The sequence below is a fragment of the Eurytemora carolleeae genome, unplaced genomic scaffold, assembly GCF_000591075.1.
Source record: "Eurytemora carolleeae unplaced genomic scaffold, Eaff_2.0 scaffold8, whole genome shotgun sequence".
Classification (NCBI taxonomy): Eukaryota; Metazoa; Arthropoda; class Copepoda; order Calanoida; family Temoridae; genus Eurytemora; species Eurytemora carolleeae.
The window spans coordinates 469947-495727 of NW_019396114.1; the positions used below are offsets into that span (position 1 = coordinate 469947).

At 31.1% G+C, this 25781-nt stretch overlaps 2 protein-coding genes across 2 annotated transcripts in view; both read left to right on the forward strand.

The window, feature by feature from the left end:
* The first annotated feature begins 1290 nt into the window (after positions 1 to 1290).
* Positions 1291 to 15048, forward strand: LOC111695355 (uncharacterized). The gene is made up of 16 exons (XM_023464659.1): positions 1291 to 1382; positions 2509 to 2597; positions 4527 to 4608; positions 4687 to 4761; positions 5160 to 5224; positions 9371 to 9452; positions 9853 to 9950; positions 10782 to 10899; positions 11169 to 11277; positions 11615 to 11778; positions 12306 to 12391; positions 13108 to 13238; positions 13712 to 13800; positions 14287 to 14387; positions 14710 to 14821; positions 14935 to 15048. The coding sequence occupies exons 1-16, from the start codon at positions 1293 to 1295 to the stop codon at positions 15037 to 15039; spliced, it is 1596 nt and encodes a 531-aa protein (XP_023320427.1). The 5' UTR covers positions 1291 to 1292; the 3' UTR covers positions 15040 to 15048.
* Positions 15049 to 18011: 2963 nt separating this feature from the next.
* Positions 18012 to 25781, forward strand: part of LOC111695364 (probable cation-transporting ATPase 13A3) — a gene marked incomplete in the record, with an annotated part of 40976 nt that continues 33206 nt past the window's right edge. The window contains 2 exon segments of the mRNA XM_023464679.1: positions 18012 to 18069; positions 18426 to 18486.

Genomic DNA, 25781 nt, shown 5'->3' on the forward strand with positions numbered 1-25781 from the left:
TCTTGATGTTTTTCGATGGATTTTTCAGAGACTTATTTTTTGTAAACGATACCCTTTCAACCTTTAACTGATTTAATTGATTTGGAAGATTTTTCTAGCTAGTTTTAACTCTGAAAATTTCCTACTTTTGTATCATCAGAAAAAAGCACTTGTCACTTTTGTAGAAAACCCAAAATTGAAAACAATGAGCTTGTCAAGATAGAGATCTTATTCTTTCTTTATCAGACAAATCTTATAAGGGTATCGTTGTGAATCAAATATGCCACTCTATGAATGTAGGATTAGTTTTCATACAATCACTGTGACAGTATGAAAAAACCATAATACAGTAAAAATATTTTTGAAAAAAATACTTAGACTGCTGAAATATAATACTGAAATATAGCCTACTGAAATATAATACTGAAATATAGACTACTGAAATATAATAAAGAAACATAGACATGATTGTGAAAAACAGTTCGACTACTGAAATATAGGCATGATTGTTAAAATTAGTTAGACTACTGAAATATAGGCATGATTGTGAAAAATAGCTACTGAAATATAGGCATGATTGTTAAAAATAGTTAGACTACTGAAATAAAGGCATGATTGTTAAAAATAGTTAGACTACTGAAATATAGGCATGATTATTAAAAATAGTTAGACTACTGAAATATAGGCATGATTGTGAAAAATAGTTAGACTACTGAAATATAGGCATGATTGTGAAAAATAGTTAGACTACTGTAATATAGGCATGATTGTGAAAAATAGTTAGAATACTGAAATATAGGCATGATTGTTAAAAAATAATGCACAATCGTAATAAGGTCTTCATGCAGTGTGAAAGAAAGCAAATTCAGTGTTATCAAGGCCTTAAAATCAAGGCATGGCATACAATCAAGCATTAGACTTCAGTTGATTTTAAACATGTATAATCTAATTTAATTCAGTAAAGAAAAACTTTCATAAACTAAAACAAACCTTACCGTTTATAAGAAAATTTAAGGAAACAAATAATACTGTTCATTGCTTTTAAACGCATACTTTTAATAGCTGGCTTAGTAAAGGAATTTTTTGTACAAGAATTAAGATATAAAGAAAATTTAAATTTAGTTATTGAAACAATAACTTTTCGAATCCTTATATCTTTATCTTTGCAATCTGATGATATACACTTTGATAATTTAACCTTAGCTTATTTGATCTCACAGAATTCACATTTTGAAATATTTTAATATTAGAAAATTAGTGTTTGTGGCTAAAACTAAATTCCTTTCTATCTAAGAGGTATAATTTTCAGACAAATGTCTAACGGAATAATGTTGCGAAAGAAGAAAACAACTGCGGATAAATCTGGGAATATGAACGAAAACGAGGCGGCAGCAGCAATTCAGGTAAGGATGGTCAAAATTCAGGTATAAATGGTCAAAATTCAGCAGGAATAAATGGTCAAAATTCAGGTATATATGGTCCAAATTCAGGTATAAATGGTCAAAAATCAGGTATAAATAGTCAAAATTCAGGTATAAATGGTCAAAATTCAGGTATAAATGGTCAAAATTCAGGTATAAATGGTCAAAATTCAGGTATATATGGTCAAAATTCAGGTATAAATGGTCAAAATTCAGGTATAAATAGTCAAAATTCAGGTATAAATGGCCAAAATTCAGGTATAAATGGTCAACATGTAGGTATAAATGGTCCAAATGCAGGTATAAATGATCAAAATCCAGGTAAAAGAGTCAATAGTCAGGCGTAATGAGTAAAATTCAGATTAAAAGTTTAGTTCAGGTATAAATGGTCAATATTCAGGTATAAAAAGTCAAAATCATATATACAGAGTTAAAATTCAGGTAAACTAGAATTGCCATTCGTTATTTGAACCGATCGTTCCCTTATAAGCTGTGCCCAGTGGGGAAGGGGAGGGGAAAAGTGAAGGGAAAGGGTGGAGGAACGTGAGGGGAAAAGGTGGAGGAAAGTGAAGGGAAAGGGTGGAGGAACGTGAGGGGAAAGGGTGGAGGAAAGTGAAGGGAAAGGGTGGAGGAAAGTGAAGGATGACAGTTTGATGGCATTGTGCTTAGTTAATTACAGTGATGAATTGAGATTGTCATCATAACTCTTCAATTAAAGACCATAATAAGAAATTCACATCTACCTTTGCAGACTGTTTATCCTTGTCCTTACTGTTTAAGCGGTTCAATTCACATCTACCTTTGCAGCCCGTTTATCCTTGTCCTTACTGTTTAAACGGTTCAATTGCAAATTATTTAACGTTGACCTTTTTAAAAAACCGTTTTTAACACAATTAACCTAATAATTCATAAAAGTCAAATTAATAATTCCTGAAAATCTTTGCCACAAACTCTTTTTCGTAGACCTTAGATATTTTAAACTTTGAATTCTGCTTTATAAAGTATGAAGTATCTAAGGCTTAATCCATCAGGTTGCCAAGATATAAGGATTAGAAGATTTGAGTTTGTGGTAATATTTTTTTGAAATAGTATTATTTTGTTTTGTTAGGCCTGGTTCCAGGGAAATGTTTCAAGGATGGAAAATGAAAAAGAAGAAGTCCTCTCTGTCATGCAAACTGGAGAAACTGGAGCTGCAGGGTAGGTTTAAACTGGAGAAACTGGAGCCGCAGGGTAGGTTTAAACTGGAGAAACTGGAGCTGTAGGGTAGGTTTAAACTGAAGAAACTGGAGCTGCAGGGTAGGCTCAAACTGGAGAAACTGGAGCTGCAGGGTAGGTTTAAACTAGAGAAACTGGAACTGCAGCTTAGATTTAAACTGGAGAAACTGGAGCCGCAGGGTAGGTTTAAACTGGAGAAACTGGAGCTGTAGGGCAGGTTTAAACTGAAGAAACTGGAGCTGCAGGGTAGGTATAAACTGGAGAAACTGGAGCTGCAGCTTAGGTTTAAACTGGAGAAACTGGAGATGCAGCTTCGGTTTAAACTGGAGAAACTGGAGCTGCAGGGTAGGTCAAAACTGGAGAAACTGGAGCTGCAGGGTAGGTTTAAACTGGAGAAACTGGAGCTGCAGGGTAGGTTTGAACTTGAGAAACTGGAGCTGCAGGGTAGGTTTAAACTGGAGAAACTAGAGCTGCAGCTTAGGTTTAAACTGGAGAAACTGGAGCTGCAGCTTAGGTTAAAACTGGAGAAAATGGAGCTGCAGGGTAGGTTAAAACTGGAAAAACTGGAGAAGCTGGAGCTGCAGGGTAGGTTTAAACTGGAGAAACTGGAGCTGCAGGGTAGGTTTAATTGGAGAAACTGGAGCTGCAGGGTAGGTTTAAACTGGAGAAACTGGAGCTGTAGGGTAGGTTTAAACTGAAGAAACTGGAGCTGCAGGGTAGGTCAAAACTGGAGAAACTGGAGCTGCAGCTTAGGTTTAAACTGGAGAAACTGGAGCTGCAGGGTAGGTTTAACTGGAGAAACTGGAGCTGCAGGGTAGGTTTAAACTGGCGAAACTGGAGCTGCAGGGTAGGTTTAACTGGATAAACTGGAGCTGCCGGTAGGTTTGAACTGAAGAAACTGGAGCTGCAGGGTAGGTTTAAACTGGAGAAACTGGAGCTGCAGGGTAGGTTTAACTGGAGAAACTGGAGCTGCAGGGTAGGTTTAAACTGGAGCTGCAGGGTAGGTTTGAACTGAAGAAACTGGAGCTGCAGGGTAGGTTTAAATTGGAGAAACTGGAGATATAGGATAGGTTTATCTGGAGAAACTGGAGATGCAGGGTAGGCTTAAACTGTAGAAATTTTAGCTGCAGGGTAAGTTTAAACTGAAAACACTGGAGCTGTAGGGTAGGTTTAAGTTGGAGATATTGGAGCTGCAGGGTAGATTCAAACTGGAGAAACTGGAACTGTAGGATAGGTTTAAACTGAAGAAACTGGAGCTGCAGGGTAGGTTTAAACTGGAGAAACTGGAGCTGCAGCTTAGGTTTAAACTGGAGAAACTGGAGCTATAGGGTAGGTTTAAACTGGAGAAACTGAAGCTGCAGGATAGGTTTAAACTGGAGAAACTGGAGCTATAGGGTAGGTTTGAACTGGAGAAACTGGTGCTGCAGGGTAGGTTTAAACTGAAGAATTTGGAGCTGCAGGGTAGGTTTAATCTGGAGAAACTGGAGCTGCAGGGTAGGTTTAAACTGGAGAAACTGGAGCTGCAGGGTAGGTTTAAACTGGAGAAACTGAAGCTGCAGGATAGGTTTAATCTGGAGAAACTGGAGATATAGGGTAGGTTTGATTGGAGAAACTGGAGCTGCAGGGTAGGTTTAAACTAGAGAAACTGGAGCTGCAGGGAAGGTTTAAACTAAAGAAATTGGAGCTGCACGGTAGGATTAAACTGAAGAAACTGAAGCTGCAGAGTAGGTTTAAACTGGAGAAACTTGAACAGGATAGGTAGGTTTATACTGGCCGGAGAAACTGGAGCTGCAGGATAGGTTTAAGCTGGAGAATATGGAGCTGAAGATTAAGTTTATAACTGGAAATTTAATGAAAGCACGATTTTCAATATTTCTGAGAAAAAAGTTAGTTTTACAATATACTGTTTAGATTTAACAGTAGTAAGAGAATGTCTCGTCGTAAGACTGTTAGAATGAACAATCTTGTTCCTGATTCTAAACAACTCATGAAGGTAAAAATGTTTTTAAATAAAAATTGCTTGACTAAATTACAAAAAAATGCTTATACTTTTTATTCTTTGTATTTTCAGACGGATGCAGGAAATCAAGAATTTTTTGTTGAAGGCAAATGGAAGGCCTATCTCAAGGGGATAGTTGACATTCAAGTAAAAAATATTTTGTTATCGGCCTTCAATATATTTCAACCCACCCCACTATCTTAATTGTTTTGTTTTTAAGCCCTATAAAATTATTATTAAAAAATGCTCCCAACCCCCTTTTCTCTTTTAATAAGAAAGGTTGGTCACAGCAATTGCAAATTGTGCAAAGTAGTACTTCGTACACCTTTCTCCGGCACAGACCCATTTCACCTAACCTATTCCACCCCAGCATATCGTGGTTTTCAAGTACCCCAGCAGAGATAGGGTTAATAAACTGATTTTCTTGCTTACGGTAACACTATATTCTTTATAATGCCATCAAACTTACTTAAATGACGTCTTCTACGAAAATTTTCCAAATTAAGCCACATTTTTTGTGAGTAATTTACATTTTACTTTTCCAGGGAAGAATGTCAGGGCCATTCACTCTACTGATAAACTATAACAACAGAAACCCAGCTTTTGACAAGTAGGCTGATATACTTTATATACATATATAATATTATCCACAAACTATAATTTGACAAGTAGGCTGATATACTTTATATACATATATAATATTATCCACAAACTATAATTTGACAAGTAGGCTGATATACTTTATATACATATATAATATTATCCACAAACTATAATTTGACAAGTAGGCTGATATACTTTATATACATATATAATATTATCCACAAACTATAATTTGACAAGTAGGCTGATATACTTTATATACATATATAATATTATCCACAAACTATAATTTGACAAGTAGGCTGATATACTTTATATACATATATAATATTATCCACAAACTATAATTTGACAAGTAGGCTGATATACTTTATATACATATATAATATTATCCACAAACTATAATTTGACAAGTAGGCTGATATACTTTATATACATATATAATATTATCCACAAACTATAATTTGACAAGTAGGCTGATATACTTTATATACATATATAATATTATCCACAAACTATAATTTGACAAGTAGGCTGATATACTTTATATACATATATAATATTATCCACAAACTATAATTTGACAAGTAGGCTGATATACTTTATATACATATATAATATTATCCACAAACTATAATTTGACAAGTAGGCTGATATACTTTATATACATATATAATATTATCCACAAACTATAATTTGACAAGTAGGCTGATATACTTTATATACATATATAATATTATCCACAAACTATAATTTGACAAGTAGGCTGATATACTTTATATACATATATAATATTATCCACAAACTATAATTTGATAAGTAGGCTGATATACTTTATAAACATATAATATTTTCCACAAACTATAATTTGCTAACTATTTGATCTAGTATATTAATAAAAATTAAAGATTCAGGCGATGAATTTGCTGAAGAATATTCTCATTTAAATATTCTCATTTAAATATTCTCATTTAAATATTCTCATTTAGAAATTCTCATTTAGATATTCTCATTTAGATATTCTTATTTACATATTCTCATATAGATATTCTCATTTAAATATTCTAATCTAGATATTCTCATTTAGATATTCTCATTTATGTATTCTCATTCAGATATTCTCATTTAGATATTCTCATTTAGATATTCTCAATTAGATATTCTTATTTACATATTCTCATATAGATATTCTCATTTAAATATTCTCATCTAGATATTCTAATTTAGATATTCTCATTTATATATTCTCATTTATATATTCTCATTTAGATATTCTCATTTAGATATTCTCATTTAGATATTCTCATTCAGATATTTTCATTTAGATATTTTCATTTAGATATTCTTATTTATATATTCTCATTTAGATATCCTTATTTAGATATTCTCATTCAGATATTCTTATCTAGGTATTCTCATTTAGATATTCTCATTTGGATATTTTCATTTAGATATTTTCATTTATATATTCTCATTTAGATATTCTCATTTAGATATTTTCATTTAGATATTCTCATTTAGATATTCTCATTAAGATATTCTCATTTAGATATTCTCATTTAGATATTTTCATTTAAATATTCTCATTTATGTATTCTTATTCAGATATTCTTATTTAGATATTCTCATTAAGATATTTTTATTTAGATATACTCTTTTAGATATTCTCATTTAGATATTTTTATTTAGATATTTTTATTCAGATATTTTTATTCAGATATTCTCATTTAGATATTCTCTTTCAGATATTCTCATTTAGATATTCTCATTTAAATATTCTCATTCAGAAATTCTCATTTAAATATTCTCATATAAATATTTTCATTTCAATATTCTCAGTCAGATATTCCCATTGAGATATTCTTATTTAGATATTTTCTTTCAGATATTCTCAATTAGATATTCTCATTTAGATATTTTCATTTATATATTCTCATTTAGATATTCTCATTTAGATATTTTTATTTAGATATTCTCATTTAAATATTCTCATTTAGATATTCTCATTTAATTAATCTCATTTAGATAATCTTATTTAGATATTTTTATTCAGATATTCTCAATAAGAAGTTAGTTTTCGATCAAAGTTGTCTAGTTTTTTTGTCAATCTACAAAAAATATTTTCATTTAAATATTCTCATTAAGATATTCTCATTTAGATATTTTTATTTAGATATTCTTATTTAGAATTTAGATATTTTCATTTAGATTTTCTCATTTAGATATGCTCATTTAGATATTTTCATTTAGATATTTTCATTTAGATATTCTCATTTAAATATTCTCATTTAGATATTCTCATTTGGATAATTTTATTTAAATATTTTCATTTAAATATTCTCATTTAGATATTCTCATTTAAACATTTTTATTTAGTTATTCTTATTTAATTAATCTCATTTAGATATTCTCAGTTAGATATTTTTATTCAGATATTCTCATTTAGATATTCTCATTTAGATATTCTCATTTAGATATTCTCATTTATATATTCTCATTTAGATATTCTCATTTTGATATTCTCATTTAGATATTCTCATTTAGATATTTTCATTTAGATATTTTCATTTAGATATTTTCATTTAGATAACCTTATTTAGATATTCTCATTCAGATATTCTTATCTAGGTATTCTCATTTGGATATTCTCATTTAGATATTTTCATTTAGATATTTTCATTCAGATATTCTCATTTAGATATTCTCATTTAGATATTTTTATTTAGATATTCTCATTTAAATATTCTCATTTAGATATTTTCATTTGGATACTTTTATTTAAATATTTTCATTTAAATATTCTCATTTAGATATTCTCATTTAGATATTTTTATTTAGATATTCTTATTTAGATATTCTCATTTAGATATTCTCATTTAGATATTCTTATTTAGATATTCTCATTTAGATATATTCATATAAATATTTTCATTTAGATATTTTCATTTAGATATTCTCATTTATATATTCTCATTTAGATATTCTCATTCAGATATTCTTATCTAGGTATCCTCATTTAGATATTTCATTTAAATATTCTCATTTAGATATTCTCATTTAGATATGCTCATTTAGATATTTTCATTAAGATATCTTCATTTAGATATTCTCATTTATATGTTCTCATTTAGATATGTTTATTTAGATATTCTCATTTAAATATTCTCATTTAGATATTCTCATTTGGATATTTTTATTTAAATATTTTCATTTAAATATTCTCATTTAGATATTCTCATTTAGATATTTTTATTTAGATATTCTTATTTAGTTAATCTCATTTAGATATTCTCAGTTAGATATTTTTATTCAGATATTCTCATTTACATATTCTCATATAGATATTCTCATTTAAATATTCTCATCTAGATATTCTCATTTAGATATTCTCATTTATGCATTCTCATTTACATATTCTCTTATAGATATTCTCATTTAAATATTCTCATCTAGATATTCTAATTTAGATGTTCTCATTTATATATTCTCATTTAGATATTCTCATTTAGATATTCTCATTTAGATATTCTCATTCATATATTTTCATTTAGATATTTTCATTAGATATTCTTATTTATATATTCTCATTTAGATATCCTTATTTAGATATTCTCATTCAGATATTCTTATCTATGTATTCTCATTTAGATATTCTCATATGGATATTTTCATTTAGATATTTTCATTTAGATATTCTCATTTAGATACTCTCATTAAGATATTCTCATTTAGATATTCTCATTTATATATTCTCATTCAGATATTCTCATTTAGATATTCTCATTTAGATATTTTCATTTATATATTCTCATTTAAATATTCTCATTTAGATATTTTCATTTAGATATTCTCTTTTAGCTATTCTCATTTAGATATTTTTATTTAGATATTTTTATTCAGATATTTTTATTCAGATATTCTCATTTAGATATTCTCATTTAAATATTCTCATTCAGATATTCTTATTTAAATATTCTCATATAAATATTTTCATTTAGATATTCTCATTTAATTAATCTCATTTAGATAATCTTATTTAGATATTTTATTAAGATATTCTCAATAAGAAGTTAGTTTTCGATCAAAGTTGTCTAGTTTTTTTGTCAATCTACAAAAAAACATTACAATTCACAATTCTTTTAATATATTTTAGCGATTATACGAAGTATCCCTCGTACTGTGCTCTACACGTGGATAAAGGAAGAGCTTGGTTTTCGGTCAAACTTGATGGCAAGGTGACATTAAAAAGTTAAATAGAAAGTAATTGAGTTTTTGCTTCAACTCTGATTTTCTATTCTCTATATCTTTGCAACCAAATGCGGTAGACTTTTGACATTTCAAACTATGAGTGCAGTAAGGTTTAATAATCCAAGTTTTAAATATTAAAGGTTTACACCATCAAGTTACAAATATATAGGGATTACAGAATTTGGGTTTGTGGCAAAAACTCAAATTATTTTGGGAAGTTGTGTTCTGTGGCGAGAAAAGAGAGGTCGGATTTAAAAATCGCGAGAGGAAGTCAAGTTTCCTAAATGTGGGTCATTAACGTTCATTCTTAACGTGCATCCTCCCTGTAGTGTAGGTCCTTGCTATTATTGTGTAACTTTTAATTATCAAATATCATTCATCTTTCAGGAAAAGGATCTGAGTGATCTAACTGATGTAGTTGTGAGCAACATGGATTTAGGTCTCGATGATTACACTATACAGACATACTGGCTCAGTTATGATAGGTGAATACAAATTTACTAAAAGATCTTGAGCTGGGAACCTTTGAGTTATTTACTAATAATCCGATCGTTTGATCTCGATATTCACAGTGAGTACTTTTGATTTGAGGATTAAGACATGATCTCTTGATTTCAGTTATCCCTTAGGGGAAAATTATGCTGCGGGTTTCAAATTCGCGGATAAACAAAAGATCCAAATCAAGCATTGATCTCGATATCCACAATACAAAATCAAGCGTTGATCTCGATATCCACAACACAAGAGTTCACAGCTGTTATAAATTCATCTATCGAAAAAAATATGACTATAAACAGTGATAACAAAAAATGGGTGAATTCTTGTCATCTTTTAGTTCTTTGAATTAAAAAAAAATCCCTGGGATGTAATCAGTTGCAACAACTACCAATTATTAAATACTTATACTACAATTCTTAAGTTAAAGAAATAACAAAGATGACATTCATTCAACTCTTTAGTGGTTCTACTTGTATACATACATCCTTACTTACAAAGGATGAAACTGTAAAAAGAACCCAAAACTTAAAAAAATATGACGAATTGAAGCTTGATTTTTGTTTTCTGCACTCAATAAAGTATTCTGGTGGTATACTAAATTGACAAGCATAGAAATATGCCAGTTTTGGTCTACAAGGAACCCTGAATGTAAGCAAATTGACTAAACAAATTCCGTACAATCGTCTCTGAAGTCTCATCCTTTGTTGGTAACCCTGTATTTCAAGATAAATATATCAATTTATGGAATTAATGCAATACAATTTGAAAATACAAAAGAACAATAAAATATAATTTTAAAAACATATTTAATTTTTTAGAGATAATTTAACCCTGAAGTATGGGAAAGGATACGCTATGGTAGAAACCACTCTTCTCATCTGTGATTTATCTGAAGGGGCAAATACTGCTGAGAAATTAGCTAAGAAGCGTAAGCAGGTAAGCCCCCTTCTATCTTCACTCTCTCACCCCCCTCTTCTCTAAAACCTATGGACGCCTTAAAAAAAGGAGTTTTCACAACAACAACAACATAATTAGATTATGAATCGACCGATACTTTTTTCATATTTATCCAATTTTTCTGTAACAAAATTTTCAGAAACATCGAATAAAATTAGTATTAGTTCTTAGAATTTACCCACAGCAGATAAAATATAACAGTTTTTCTGTCAAGATTATTATAACATATAAATATAAAAATGTTTTAGTGGAACACTATGTTTGGAATCTATGACGAGAAGAGAGGAAATGATTTAAGTATACTCCTGTACAGGGCAAAGGGAGATAATCTACTCAATACTAAAAAAGTTCTCAAAGGTTAGAAAAATATCGGGATTAAATTTACAAACCAATTTTTTGCCCGGCGGTTGGAACTTTTGTGTGGAGTTGTTTAACAGGCTTGATCTCGATACCCAATTTGTAGACCCGGTGGAATAGGGTCAATTTGTAGACCCGGTGGACTAGGGTCAATTTGTAGACCCGGTGGACTAGGGTCAATTTGTAGACCCGGTGGACTAGGGTCAATTTGTAGACCCGGTGGACTAGGGTCAATTTGTAGACCCGGTGGAATAGGGTCAATTTGAATTCGAACTGAACCGACCAGGGAACAGGAACCGACCAGTCCAATAAGATTATCAAATTAATCTTTTACCAGGTGAGGTTGCCGGATACATCAACATGGAGAGTGTTATGGAAGTTAGGAAGGAACCTCTCACTGCTAACCCTTCACCCTTCGTCCTGGATTCAGAGAGAGCTACCTTAAACATTATTGATAAAGGTCTTTACATCTTTTCTTCTGAACTTCCAGTTGCATGCAAGGTAAATACACAATAAACATGGAAATCAAGAGAGGATTTTGATGTCGTCTTTGTGAATTTTTTAAATTAAGCAATTAAGTATAATGCCTACTAAGACAGCTGTAATTATGAGAAATTGCAGAGTTTTCAACCACATCATACAACCTTTAACTGTTTAAATAATTATATTATGACTATTTGAATTATTATATGATTCTTTACAAGGACAATATCGAAGTCGTCACCTCACCCCGGACTAACCAGAGTTAAAGGCATTCGGTTTCTTCTATTTGAAATCATACGCGTTTTGGTTTATATTTTAACAATCTTTAAAGTTACAGATTTGTTTGCTTAATACTTTTTATTCAAAACGTATATGATTTAAGAAAGAAGGCTGAAAAATTATGTTTAATAGGAGAAATTGTGATCGAAAGTCATAACTTTCTGGAATATTGACAGAACCATTAAATCCACGTGACCTTTATACCTAAGATGCCTTATCTACAGAAAGAAGACATTTCAGCAATCATATCTGTATTTGATGTATAGGTGCTGTATGATACTATAAAGAAGTGTGATATAGATCTAGAGTTTGAAATGGGAACTATGGATGTAAAGATGAGTGATGCTATCAGGTAAAGATGAGTGATGCTATCAGGTAAAGTAAAGATGAGTGATGCTATCAGGTAAAGATGAGTGATGCTATCAGGTAAAACAACTTTCATGTTTTTTCTTCAAATGTGTGTGCACTGTGCAGTTTATAGAGACCGTTCTTGTACTTTCACGTGACCTTTCATTTTAAAAGAGTAATGACCAATTCACAACTTGTCCTTAAAGTTAAAATATACAAATCAATTAAAAGCTAGAGAATCCACATTTGAAAGTTTTAAAGAGAAATCATGGATGTCTCAATTAACCATTATTGATCAAAAAAGCTTAAAAGGTACTGTTGTGAATCAAACATGCTTAAATAGAGAGTCATTTATACAATACCCCTATTACATGAATATGAGATAGAACTCTTCTCACCAAACCAGAAGTTCATTGAAGCGATAAACAAGATCCTTATTGGCTGAGAATAGATTTTTCTGGATTCTAACTGGACGTACTGTGATTTTGTGGGTTTTTTGTAATTCTCTTTTTGTGGCTATGAATATGATTTGCTGGACATTTATTGATATCTATATAAACAGAGGAGAAAGGTTGAAAATTAATTTAATCCGTATAATTGTTACTTGAGGGATTAGCAATTTAAAAGATGTGACCTGTGATGAATTTTCAATTAAAATCAGATTTATTTTAGATTTCGTATAAATACTGAGGGAGCCCTGTTGAACAAGATTTATTTTAGATTTAGTATAAATACTGAGGGAGCCCTGTTGAACAAGATTTTAAAGAAGAAACCCTATCTACGAATAACTATGGGAAGGGGAATGGGAGAATCCCCTGGTATTCCCTATGTTCTAGAAATCTGGCCAAAAGGTTAAAAAACTCATTTTCAAATATGGATTATTTTAGTTGAGCAGACTTGATTTGTGATTTGTCTTAGTCTTTTAATCATCTGATTGTGTTAAATTAACCATCATATAAACATTTAGTAGGGCGGAGGTTGATATTTATTTGTTATTATTGTCATAACATATAGGGGGTGAGGGAGGGGGGGATATTTATTCTTAAATTTTTTCTTGCAATTCCATCAATCAATTTTGTGATTGTAAACTCTATCTGTATACAGATACATTTATTTTAGCAATAAACTTTATCTTATCTTATCTTATCTTATCAATGATTTTTAATTACTTTTATGTTGTATTGTATCCTAGTTCTTAATCGTGCACCATCACAATTAATTGTGTAGGCTTTAATTCTGATCTAAAAATAGACCACCTTTCATATATTTTGAATCCAAGAAATTTTTTCCAGATTTTTTAATGTTATCTAGATATTTTTTGCAGGTTCCAGAAGCCCGATTCATAACCATGGAGCTGTTTGTGCCGTTATCAAGGTTCTTTTTGGCACAATACAGTCAGGAATCTATAATAAGGTATAATGGCACAGTCCAGTCAGGATATTTTGGCACAATACAGTCAGGAATCTATAATAAGGTATAATGGCACAATCCAGTAAGGATATTTTTGCACAATACAGTCAGGAATCTATAATAAGGTATTATGGCACAATGCAGTCAGGATATTTTGGCACAACACAATTAATGCCAATGAATCTATGGTACGGTGTTTTGGCACTGAATTCAGTTCAGATTTTAAGATAAGATTTTTGCACAATTCAGTCAGGAATTTATAAAAAGGAATATTGGCACAATTCAGCAGAAATCTATAATATGGGTTCTTGGCACATTCTAGTCAGGAAATTTTGGCACAACGCAATGAAGTCCTATGACTCTCTGACAATGCTTTTTGGCATTCATTCAAAAACTCAAGATAAGATTTTTTGGCACAATTCAGCCAGGGATCTAAAATAAGATATTCTTAAAAAATAAGAATTTTATTAATCTCAGAAATTTTAAAAGGTAACAAGTTCTGTTTTGGATACAAAAGGAAACTTTAAACCAGCGGAACTTTTCAAATTCAACGCATTTAAAAACGAAGTCACCTGGATGAGTCCTGAATGGTAAGATGATTCATTTTAAATTTAAATATTATTGAACTTTTGAAGCTGAGAGAGTCAAGATAAAGTTGATATTTTTGGAATGAAATTGATACCGCTTAAAATAAATTTTATGAAAAACTTAATTTTTGTCATATCTTTTAAATACATGAAACCGTGAAACGATCTTTTTATACGAATTCATCCAAAACAATTCTATTTGTAATTGTTCTAGCTGGTGAACCTCTGCAAAAAAGTCCACAATATTTTAAATCTATATTAGTATTTTTAATAAAAGAAAAAGCAGAGACGACAATATTTTTCCTGCTTATATTTCAACTATTAGGTATCAAACTCATCAACTCAGAAACGTTTCTGACGACTACTGCGCAACTGTGCAGTGCTACAGATATGATGACAAAGACGACATTCAATGGAACCAATTTGATTTTGTCAAGGTAATCAAAATACAAAACTTGGAATTTGAAAAGAGCTTGTTAGAAATCAAAACTAAAACAAAAAAATCGTCTTCATTGTATTGATATAAACGCTGACCACTATATGTATATAGGACGAGAACGGCGAGGTGGGAAATTTCTTCCCTAACACCGACTTGACCTTCGGGGAGATGCGGGACAAGGTCATGAAGGAGTGGGAGAATAGAATGGGACTCTAGTCAAGAAAGGCAGGGCTATTTATTTTTATTGATTTTAATCCCCCCCCCGCCCCCCCGCCTCCAGAAAAATAAAAATTATGGAGTAAAAGTTCCTTTTTTCAATTTTCCAAAACAATTTAAAATTTCCCCATAAAATAATAATTTAGCAATGAAGTTATATTTTGAGGATTAATTATTTTCAAAAATAAATAGTATACCGCTAGAGAAAGAAGAAGAGCTTCGGAGTGAAATTGCAGAAACTTATTTCTTTGCCTTAAATTAACGTGACTTCAGTAAAAACTGAGCTTATCTGCTTATTTTGATAATAGTGTAACAAATTTTTCTTCTGTAACTCTAGAAGATAGCGAATGAACAAAAATGTCATTTTATATAAAAAATAAAATGTAATATTTAGTTTTTTGAGAATTGTAAATCTAGCTCTTAAATATGATTTTTAGAATAAAAGTTATTTTTAATTGTTATTCAATCTTATGTAAGAAAACATTAAGATGGACAATAAATGTAACTTGTAAGGATTTCCGGTCCCAAAACCCTGCCAAAAAGTCCCGAAAATAGAGCATCTTCTTGCAGTACCGTATAAAACAAAACAAAAAGTTTGCGGATTTCATAATATTTTTAGCGAATTTTCAAAATTTTACTAAAATAAAAAACTTTAAACACAATTTTTTGAAATTTTGATCAGTCATAAACCTTCCCTGGGGTCACGTGAGGTTCCACACAAAATATGATCTCGATCGGTTCAGCCGTTTTGACGTTTATTGGACACAAACAAACACTCATCACCCAAGCTAAGTATTTGTAACATAAATGTCGATAAGAACTTGGTTTTTTGCAACTGTTACATCTAAAACACAGGGTTACCCACAAAGTATGCGATTAAGAGACGACCCTAATCTCTTAAGAAATGTATTTCTGGGTTGGATTTGGTCTTTTGCCCAGAATACAATCTTTTAATGGTTTATTAAATGGTTTGATTTAATAAATGTGTACATTTTCGCAATGTCCTAGGTCCAAATTCGCTTTTCAAACTCCACTTTATTTTCGGGACCACTGTAAGCTTTGCTTTATCTCTGATGATTAATTCCATTCTTTCTAAAGGTATTTTACCTTGAAGATTTCCCCTTTATCCAGCTTATATATAGTTTAAAGATTGAATAAAAATATAAAGTTCGTTATCTAGCATATTCAGGAGGTCCCCCCCCCCCCGACACACTGAAGAATTATTTCTTTAATCCCTTCCACAAAATAATCCAGTGAACGGAGGAAGGGGGGGGGGGAGAAAGAGAAGGAGGAAAAAGAGTATTAGGGTACGGAAGGGTAGGAGAAAATTGAAAGTGGTTTAGTTTATGTATAACTTTAAACCCACTAAAAACTCTTTATTTTTATTTTAGCAAACGTTTTTAAATTAGAGTTGAGTCTATAAATGAATTCGTAATCTGAATCATAGCATTTTTGAAAGCCAAAGTTAAAAGCATGGATTGCAGATACATTTCTAAAACGTGGAGAACCTACCACCCCCCCCCCCCCCCAAAAAAAAAAAAAATACTCCGGGGGGGGGTCTCAATTATCTGGTACCGCCCCTCCCCATAGTATTTTAAGATATAAATCCAAAAGTATTGTTATAGTAGAAATTGCATTTCTCTCTAATTGCACTTAAAAAACCTCCCCAGAGACCGAAAAACTATCAATCTTGCCTCATATCATAAAATATCTATAAACGGATTCATTCAAAGATGCAATAGTAGAAGATTTAGATACAGGAATTTACCAATTTACCCAATTAGATATCAAAGATAAGAAATTTTTGCATATTTGCTGGGTGAAGGGATTTTCAAAAATGTAAGGTAGGGATGGAATAGAATGGTAAGCCCAAGAAGATTCTCAGGGGATTAATGGAATGGGAAGGGAAGGGATGGGAGTGGATGAGAAGGATAGAGTCAAGATAAAAAAGGGAGAAAGGAATAGGAAGGAAAGGGATGGGAGTAGATGAGAAGGATAGAGTCAAGATAAAAAAGGGAGAATGGAATAGGAAGGGAAGGGATGGGAGTAGATGAGAAGGATAGAGTCAAGATAAGAAGAGGGAGAATGGAATGAGAAGGGAAGGGATGGGAGTAGATGAGAAGGATAGAGTCAAGATAAAAAAGGAAGAATGGAATGGGAAGGAAAGGAAAGGGATGGGAGTGGATGAGAAGTATAGAGTCAAGATAAGAAGAGGGAGAATGGAATGAGAAGGAAAGGGATGGGAGTAGATGAGAAGGATAGAGTCAAGATAAAAAAGGGAGAATGGAATAGGAAGGGAAGGGATGGGAGTAGATGAGAAGTATAGAGTCAAGATAAGAAGAGGGAGAATGGAATGAGAAGGAAAGGGATGGGAGTAGATGAGAAGGATAGAGTCAAGATAAAAAAGGGAGAATGGAATAGGAAGGGAAGGGATGGGAGTAGATGAGAAGTATAGAGTCAAGATAAGAAGAGGGAGAATGGAATGAGAAGGGAAGGGATGGGAGTAGATGAGAAGGATAGAGTCAAGATAAAAAAGGGAGAATGGAATGGGAAGGGAAGGGATGGGAGTAGATGAGAAGTATAGAGTCAAGATAAAAAAGGGAGAATGGAATGGGAAGGGATGGGAGTAGATGAGAAGTATAGAGTCAAGATAAAAAAGGGAGAATGAAATGGGAAGAAAAGAAGGATGAAAAGAGAAAGGATGGATTGAGAAGAGTGCAATATAATGAATAAGTAGAAGTGAAGAAGAGGAAGAAGAAATTTTTCTATAAAATCCTCCAAGAATATGAAATTTCTGAACTAAACTATTGAACCCAAACCTTGTAAAATTTGCGTGATGTGGAATCAACAGTTGAGCATTCCCCGGCCCCGTGGTTCTAGGTTTCCTAGTTCTCCCGGGTATCCGGAGACCAGACCTCCGGTAACAGATACCAGAGGACCGAGGTCGGGGAGGGGAGGGTGCGGGATTGGAGTATATCCAGGTCTGATAGGCAGAAGAATACCACATATACTCACGGTACTCCATCGGAGGTAGGTTTACAATACATTCTCTTCCTTAGATATATGTAGGTGGAATGTTTTTGTAATTTTATACATTTTTTTCTTTTTGATCTTTGATCTCTGATCTTTGATCTCTGATCTTTGATCTCTGATCTTTGATCTCTGATCTTTGATCTCTGATCTTTGATCTCTGATCTTTGATCTCTGATCTTTGATCTCTGATCTTTGATCTCTGATCTTTGATCTCTGATCTTTGATCTCTGATCTTTGATCTCTGATCTTTGATCTCTGATCTTTGATCTCTGATCTTTGATCTCTGATCTTTGATCTCTGATCTTTGATCTCTGATCTTTGATCTCTGATCTTTGATCTCTGCTCTCTCCAAGGTTGCTGATGCTTCCCCTGGCTTCTCCCCTCCCAGAACACCAGCCCAGCAGGTCACCTAAGGTCAGCTCAGCTAAAGTCGACTTATATCAGCTTAGTTTGAGTCAGCTAAGACCGGGGGGGTACAACTATCTTATAAGATATTGCTTAGCACCAGAAACTCTAGTTCTTACTCCTAACATTGAGGTTTAATTCGATCATTAAATCTGGAAAACTTCGATCCCGGCATTGTTAAAGTGTCCTGTGTAATGGTGTAGCCATCGAAAGGTAGTATATATATGCTTTATGCTGTAATCACAAGGAATGAAAGTGTAATTTCCATTGACCCTACACATGCAAAGATGAAATTGTTTACTTCAACAAGATAATATAAGCTTGTACTGCATGGTTTATTATTGTAGCTTGAGTAAATTATAACCAATATACAGCTTGTATTGTATGGTTTATTATACCGTCTACGGGGTAAAGTATATCCAATATACAGCTTGTACTATATGGTTTACTATAGCATCTACAGGGTAAAGTATATCCAATATACAGCTTGTACTGTATGGTTTATTATATCATCTACGGGGTAAAGTATATCCAATATACAGCTTGTACTTTATGGTTTAGTATAGCGTCTACGGGGTAATGTATATCCAATATACAGCTTGTACTGTATGGTTTATTATATCATCTACGAGGTAAAGTATATCCAACATACAGCTTGTAATGTATGGTTTATTATAGCATTTACGGAGTAAAGTATATCCAATATACAGCCTGTACTGTATGGTTTATTATAGCATCTACGGGGTAACGTATATCCAATATACAGCTTGTACTGTATGGTTTATTATATCATCTACGGGGTAACGTATATCCAATATACAGCCTGTACTGTATGGTTTATTAAAGTATCTACGAGGTAATGTATATCCAATATACAGCTTGTAATGTATGGTTTATTATAGCATCTACGGAGTAATGTATATCCAATATACAGCTTGTACTGGTTTACTGCACTATTGTATCTACGCAGCCAATAAATGTTCATAGTATGGCTTCCTTTACTACCCCCCCCCCCTGTGACCAGTAATAAGTGTGACCTGATAAAGTAAACATATTTGTACAATTACATTGTTACATATTTATTTTTGCCTCTCTTTCCATTTATCCGTATTTTATTATTTAATTTTTTAAATTTTTAAAAATTCTCAACAAAAATCTGAACAATTTATATATTTTAATTTTGTATACGCTGAAAATGTGCATTTTTACCATTATGTAAGATATTGACACCGACAGAATTTACATGAATTGTTTTTTAATCATTACAAGGCTTTCAGGGCGCTTCGTGCCCATCTTCAATTTCAATTGTAATATTTTGTCTTTGTAAAACAATTTAAAAACAATAACAAAAAATTTAGTGGATTTTCACAGCTTTTTCTGGATGCACAATTGACAAAAAATAAGTTTAAAAGAAACGGATGAAACAATAGTCTAGGCGCAAATAGAAGAAAATAGGTTTAATTATGTTGTATCTAATAAAAAGGTTTATTTCGACTTGATTCTATTATCTTGATTATTTTCTCCTATTAATCGTATAAAGTATGTGATCAAGTTATAACTTCATTACACCCCTCCCCTATCTCCTGTCTATCCCTGGCCTCTCTTCCCGATCATTCTTCATCTAGATCTTTAAATCGTTAAGTTTCTACTACAATAAAGATCTTTAAGTTTCTACTAGCTCTTTAAGTTTTTTTGTAGATCTTTAAGTTTCTACAAAATATTTAAATTTTTACTAGATCTTTAAATTTTACTAGATCTTTAAAGTTTACTAGATCTTTAAGGTTCTACTAGATATTCAATTTTTTACTAGATCTTTATGTTATTACTAGATCTTTAAGTTTCTACTAGATCTTTAAGTTATTACTAGATTATTAAGTTTCTACTACATCTTTGAATTTTTACTCGATCTTTAAGTTTTTACTAGATATTTATGTTTTCACAAAATATCTAAATTTTTCCTGGATCTTTAAGTTTCTACTATATCTTTAAGTTTTTACTAGATCTTTAAAGTTTTACTAGATCTTTAACGTTCTACTAGATCTTCAATTTTTTACTAGATCTTTAAGTTATTACTAGATCTTTAAGTTTCTACTTCGATCTTTAAATTTCTACTTCGATCTTTAAATTTCTACTTGATCTTTAAGTTTCCACTAGAAATCTAAAAATCACTTTAATATAGAAACCACAATTGAAAATAAACAATTTCCAACGTTAAAAACATGAAAATCATTCTTGAATAGGGTAGCATTGTCAATCGGACATATCACTTTATAAATGGGGGGGGTAACAGGCCCTAAATTACTTGTACAGTAACCCTAGGATTGATAGAATTAATAAATGATTATCTATTCAAAATTAAGCATGAGAGACAAACCAAGCTATGCCGCCAAGTTTTGATAAAAAAGTAACTTTTGTTTTATCATATTAACAAAGCAAACATCTAACAGAATATATAGTCTTCATCATATATTCTTATGTATCTCACGCAAGACCAACCAGAGTTTGTATACTTAAAAATTAAAAATGTATAGTCCAATAAAAAAGTATAAAATAGTAAAAGGAAAAAATCTACATTTAATGGATAAAAAAGGTTCTAGAATAAAGGCTGCCTGAAAGTTTTCAGGATTTACTAAGACTTATTTGTATTTTAGGGAATGCATATGTAATTTCAAGATGTTAAGTACTATTTTCCAAAGTGGCAATTTTCCAAGCTTGTGTGCCCTTGGGAAAATGCCTTTGGAAAAATACTTAACATCAATTTGAAGTGATCCTTCATGTATAGTGGGGCATGTGATCCTTCATGTATAGTGGGGCATGTGATCCTTCATGTATAGTGGGGCATGTGATCCTTCATGTATAGTGGGGCATGTGATCCTTCATGTATGGTGGGGTATGTGATCCTTCATGTATAGTGAGGCATGTGATCCTTCATGTATAGTGGGGCATGTGATCCTTCATGTATAGTGGGGCATGTGATCATGTATAGTGGGGCATGTAAGAATTTAACGGAACCCTTTAGACCTTTGTCTGATTGCAATGATATGTAAAAAATATCCTAGCTTTTATGCAGAAGAGAAAATGAAAAAAAGAGAAAAATTGTCAGAATATAACAGTTTTAAAGACAAAAAAGATGTTGTCTTCCTCATTGTGACTCTAAAACAGTTTTTAGAACAGGATGTTGTGAATTTGAAATTTATTAGATAAGGATCACTTTACAGTTACGCCACAGCCCCTTAAAGATTTACAAAGTAAAAAAAAAGAATTTAATTTGTGGTTCTCTGGCGCGTATTTGAAATTTTGGATTTGAATTTTTAAAGAAAACTACAGGGAGAATAAGTGTCAAATAATACCTGGTTTAAGATTGTATTTAATCCAATTACCTTAGGTAGGAATTTTACTCAATTATAAAGGAATTTAAAAATCACTTTCTCGCCCATCTTGTTTTAGACAAAATTTATTTTAATTTAAAATAGTTTTATCAAACCAGGGTTACAAGAAAAAACGAATTGGAGCCAAAAAAAAGAGATGGTTTTTGTTTACATAAAATTAAATATTATAAAAAAGGATAGTTTTTGTTTACATAAAATTAAATATTATAAAAAAGGATAGTTTTTGTTTACATAAAATTAAATATTATAAAAAAGTGATCCTTAAATTCTAGCAGATTTATAAAATGTAGTCAACTTGATATGAGACACAATTCAGAATATTGTATTTACTTTCTTATAGTTTAGCCCAAAACTTTGGAGCCATCAAACTAAGTTATAAAATGTTGTCTTTTAATCCTACTGAGAGTAGAATGCTGCAAATATTTATTTTTTTATCTGAATATTTATATGAAGCACTTTAGGTCTAATAGTAAAAACCATTGAAAAATTGTCAAGACGACATCTTATAAATTCTTTCCGTGTCTCCAAAGTTCTAGGTTAAATTGTATGATTTCTAATTGTTAGATTAAATTTTTTTTATATGTACTTTTTCAGATCAACTTATAACTTTATTTAAACATCTTTTTGTACTCCGTCTTTTTCATACCTTCTTTTTAATTGTATCATGTGTTCTGTGTCATGTCCTCTATTCTTAATTATGTATATTCTGTATCCTGTATGTCTGCATTCTGTATTTTTTTCATGTTCTGTATTGTTTATTATGTATATTCTGTATCCTGTATGTCTGTATCCTGTATTCTATGTCATGCTCTGTATTGTATATTATGTATATTCTGTATCCTGTATGTCTGTATACTGTATTGTGTGCCATGTTCTGTATTGTTTATTATGCATATTCTGTATCATGTATGTCTGTATACTGTTTTTGTGTGTCATGTTCTGTATTGTTTATTATGTATATTCTGTATCCTGTATGTCTGTATCCTGTGTTCTATGTCATGCTCTGTATTGTTTATTATGTATATTCTAGTATCCTGTATGTCTGTATCCTGTATTCTGTGTTATGCTCTGTATTGTTTATTATGTATATTCTGTATCCTGTATGTCTGTATCCTGTATTCTAATGTATATTCTGTATCCTGTATGTCTGTCTCCTGTATTCTGTGTCATGTTCTGTATTGTTTATTATGTATATTCTGTATCCTGAATGTCTGTATTCTGTATTCTGTGTTATGCTCTGTATTGCTTATTATGTATATTCTGTATCCTGTGTGTTGAACATGATTATAACACTAGATCAATATTATCTAAACATTTACACCAATATTATACTGTGAAAGATTATCCAGCGGGGAATCATTATTCATTAATTAGCAGATCTCATTTATTTACTAATGATAAAAAGCAGAAAAATAAACAAACAAAATGTTTACAGGGTGTCAAAGAAAGGTTAGGGGGGAATGTTTCATGCAATGGAATCGAGTTTTCAAATTTTATAATCCCCATATCTTTGCAACCTGATAGTGTAAACTAACTGATCTCCCAGAATTTATTGTTTAAATATAAAGGTCTACGGAATCATGCTATAATTATTTATATATTGAATTATTTCCTTTTTTTAAGCGACTGAAAACCTTTTTAGTATTTTAAACCCGAGTTTTCAAATGTTGATTATCAAGATATTCATCTTGAAGAGAGCACATGACTTTTATACAAAGTTCACATAGTTGGTTAAACATGTTGATACTAAAGACTATATATAAACTATAGGAACAGCTACATATTTTTATAACTATCAAGGTTTACTGAAGGAAAAGTAAACAAACTCAGTTTTGTTTATATTTCTCCCAGAAACTGCAGTACACCTTTTCCTAAAAAATATGCAGGTTCCTGTTCATTGCGAATTAATGCCAAGCGCAAAAATCGAGCAGTAAATTGCCAATTTCTTTTTTAAATTTAAACTAGAAACACGCGCAATGCAATTTTAAAGTGTATATAGAACATCTTTAGGACTAAATAAAGTACATGTGAGTTGGTAAACCCAAAGGCCAAGGTGTTGTGACACTTTACAGTCGAAGATGTCTTAAAATTTGATAAACAACTTTCAGAGCTGTCTAGATGTCAATGTAGTATATTGTATTGAAACAAGGAGTTTGTGAATATTATCATATAAATAGATTTTAAAAATAATATGTTAAAAATGATAGTAGACTGTATTATCTCTTCATAATTATTGGTTTTTTAAAATAATAATCAATTTTTAAATTTAAACTACTTCCATTTCTGCCTTAAAGAACTTTTAAAGTATGGACAAAATTTGGAATTTATAGTTCGAAATAAAACACAAATTTTTTGCCACAAACTCAAATTTTCTAATCTATTTTGTTTTGCAACCAGGTATATAATATTTTAAAATTAGAAAATCAGAACCTGTGGCAAAACTTTATTTCTTCTTGCGAGATATCCTAGAATTTCTATTCTCTATTCTAAACCATTTTATTTTATAACTTTCGGACTTTTTTTATATTTTCCTAGAAGCTCCAAACTTTTGAATAGAAGGAATGAGTTTAACATATTCTCTTTTTACGAGGAGATAAACCAATCTCTCATTGATCAATTCTTCGGAGATGACCAATGAGAGGTTGGTTAATCTCTCCGCTAGGAGAATGAGTTTACCTACTTCTGTTCATTCAAAAGTCTTCTTTTCAGACCTTATAACTTAGAACTATCTGTAGACTTTAACACCTACCTTTTATTTTACAAAAAATTTCAATTTTAAGGATAACTTTTTAAAAAAGCTAGATATTGTCTTTGTGGCTTTATAAAGAAAATTTGCTTAAATTTACTTAATACCCTGCACGAATCCGACCAATGCAAAGATTTTCTTAAAAAGTAAAAAAAAACTACTTTTATCCCTTTAATTAAAATCTGCGTAACTACAGGGTGTCCCAATAAATATCAAATATCGTCTTTGTATATTATTTGTTGATTTAGTGCTGTACTCGTAAAGCTCAAATTCCAATATTCTTCGTCTGCTATAAGAGTTAAGAATTTATTTGTTAATGTTTTTATTGTATACTGTAAAATGATAAATTCCTGTGTAAAAACCAAGGTTGTATAAAAACCTCATACCACGTCACTCACGCCTCCATAATCAGTGACATCATATGAGGTTTTTATCTATCTATCTATATTTTCCGTACATTGGAGTGCATCAAACAACCTTGGTACAAAAAGAGTTGTTTATCTTAAGCTGTTTATCCTACAGAAATGTGACTGTAAAACATCATACAACATTTTTCAGGATAATTAAAAACAACATTTTTACCGTTTACATAAAATATACTAAAGCAGACGTTACTTTATTAGGATCGAGTCATAACCATGTTAAAATTACGTAATACAGCGCTTTTTTTCGTATTCATCACTTAATTCTCATTTGAATGGGTTTATTCACCTAAAAAGCGTATATTTACAAGATATATGTTAAGAAGTAAAAAGCCGGTTTCAATTTAGTGCAGTTTAGCAGGGACAATCTTCACAAACATACATAGCAAATATTAACCTTAGTGAGTTTTATTAAAGGGACAATCTACCCAAACATACATAGCAAATATAAACTTTAAGAGAGTTTTATTAAAGGGACAATCTACCCAAACATACATAGCAAATATTAACTTTAGAGAGTTTTATTAAAGGGACAATCTTCACAAACATAAATAACAAATATTAACTTTAGACAGTTTTATTAAAGGGACAATCTACACAAACATACATAACAAATATTAACTTAGAGAGTTTTATTAAAGCGACAATCTACACAAACATACATAGCAAATATTAACTTTAGAGAGTTTTATTAAAGGGACAATCTACACAAACATAAATAACAAATATTAACTTTAGAGAGTTTTA

Bases quoted from the DNA above. Each gene is read 5' to 3' on its own strand.
- LOC111695355 (XM_023464659.1), top strand. From the start codon at position 1,293: ATGTCTAACGGAATAATGTTGCGAAAGAAGAAAACAACTGCGGATAAA. The intron at 10,900-11,168 runs GTAAGCCCCCTT...AAAATGTTTTAG, and splicing joins TAGCTAAGAAGCGTAAGCAG to TGGAACACTATGTTTGGAAT. The intron at 11,779-12,305 runs GTAAATACACAA...TTTGATGTATAG, and splicing joins AACTTCCAGTTGCATGCAAG to GTGCTGTATGATACTATAAA.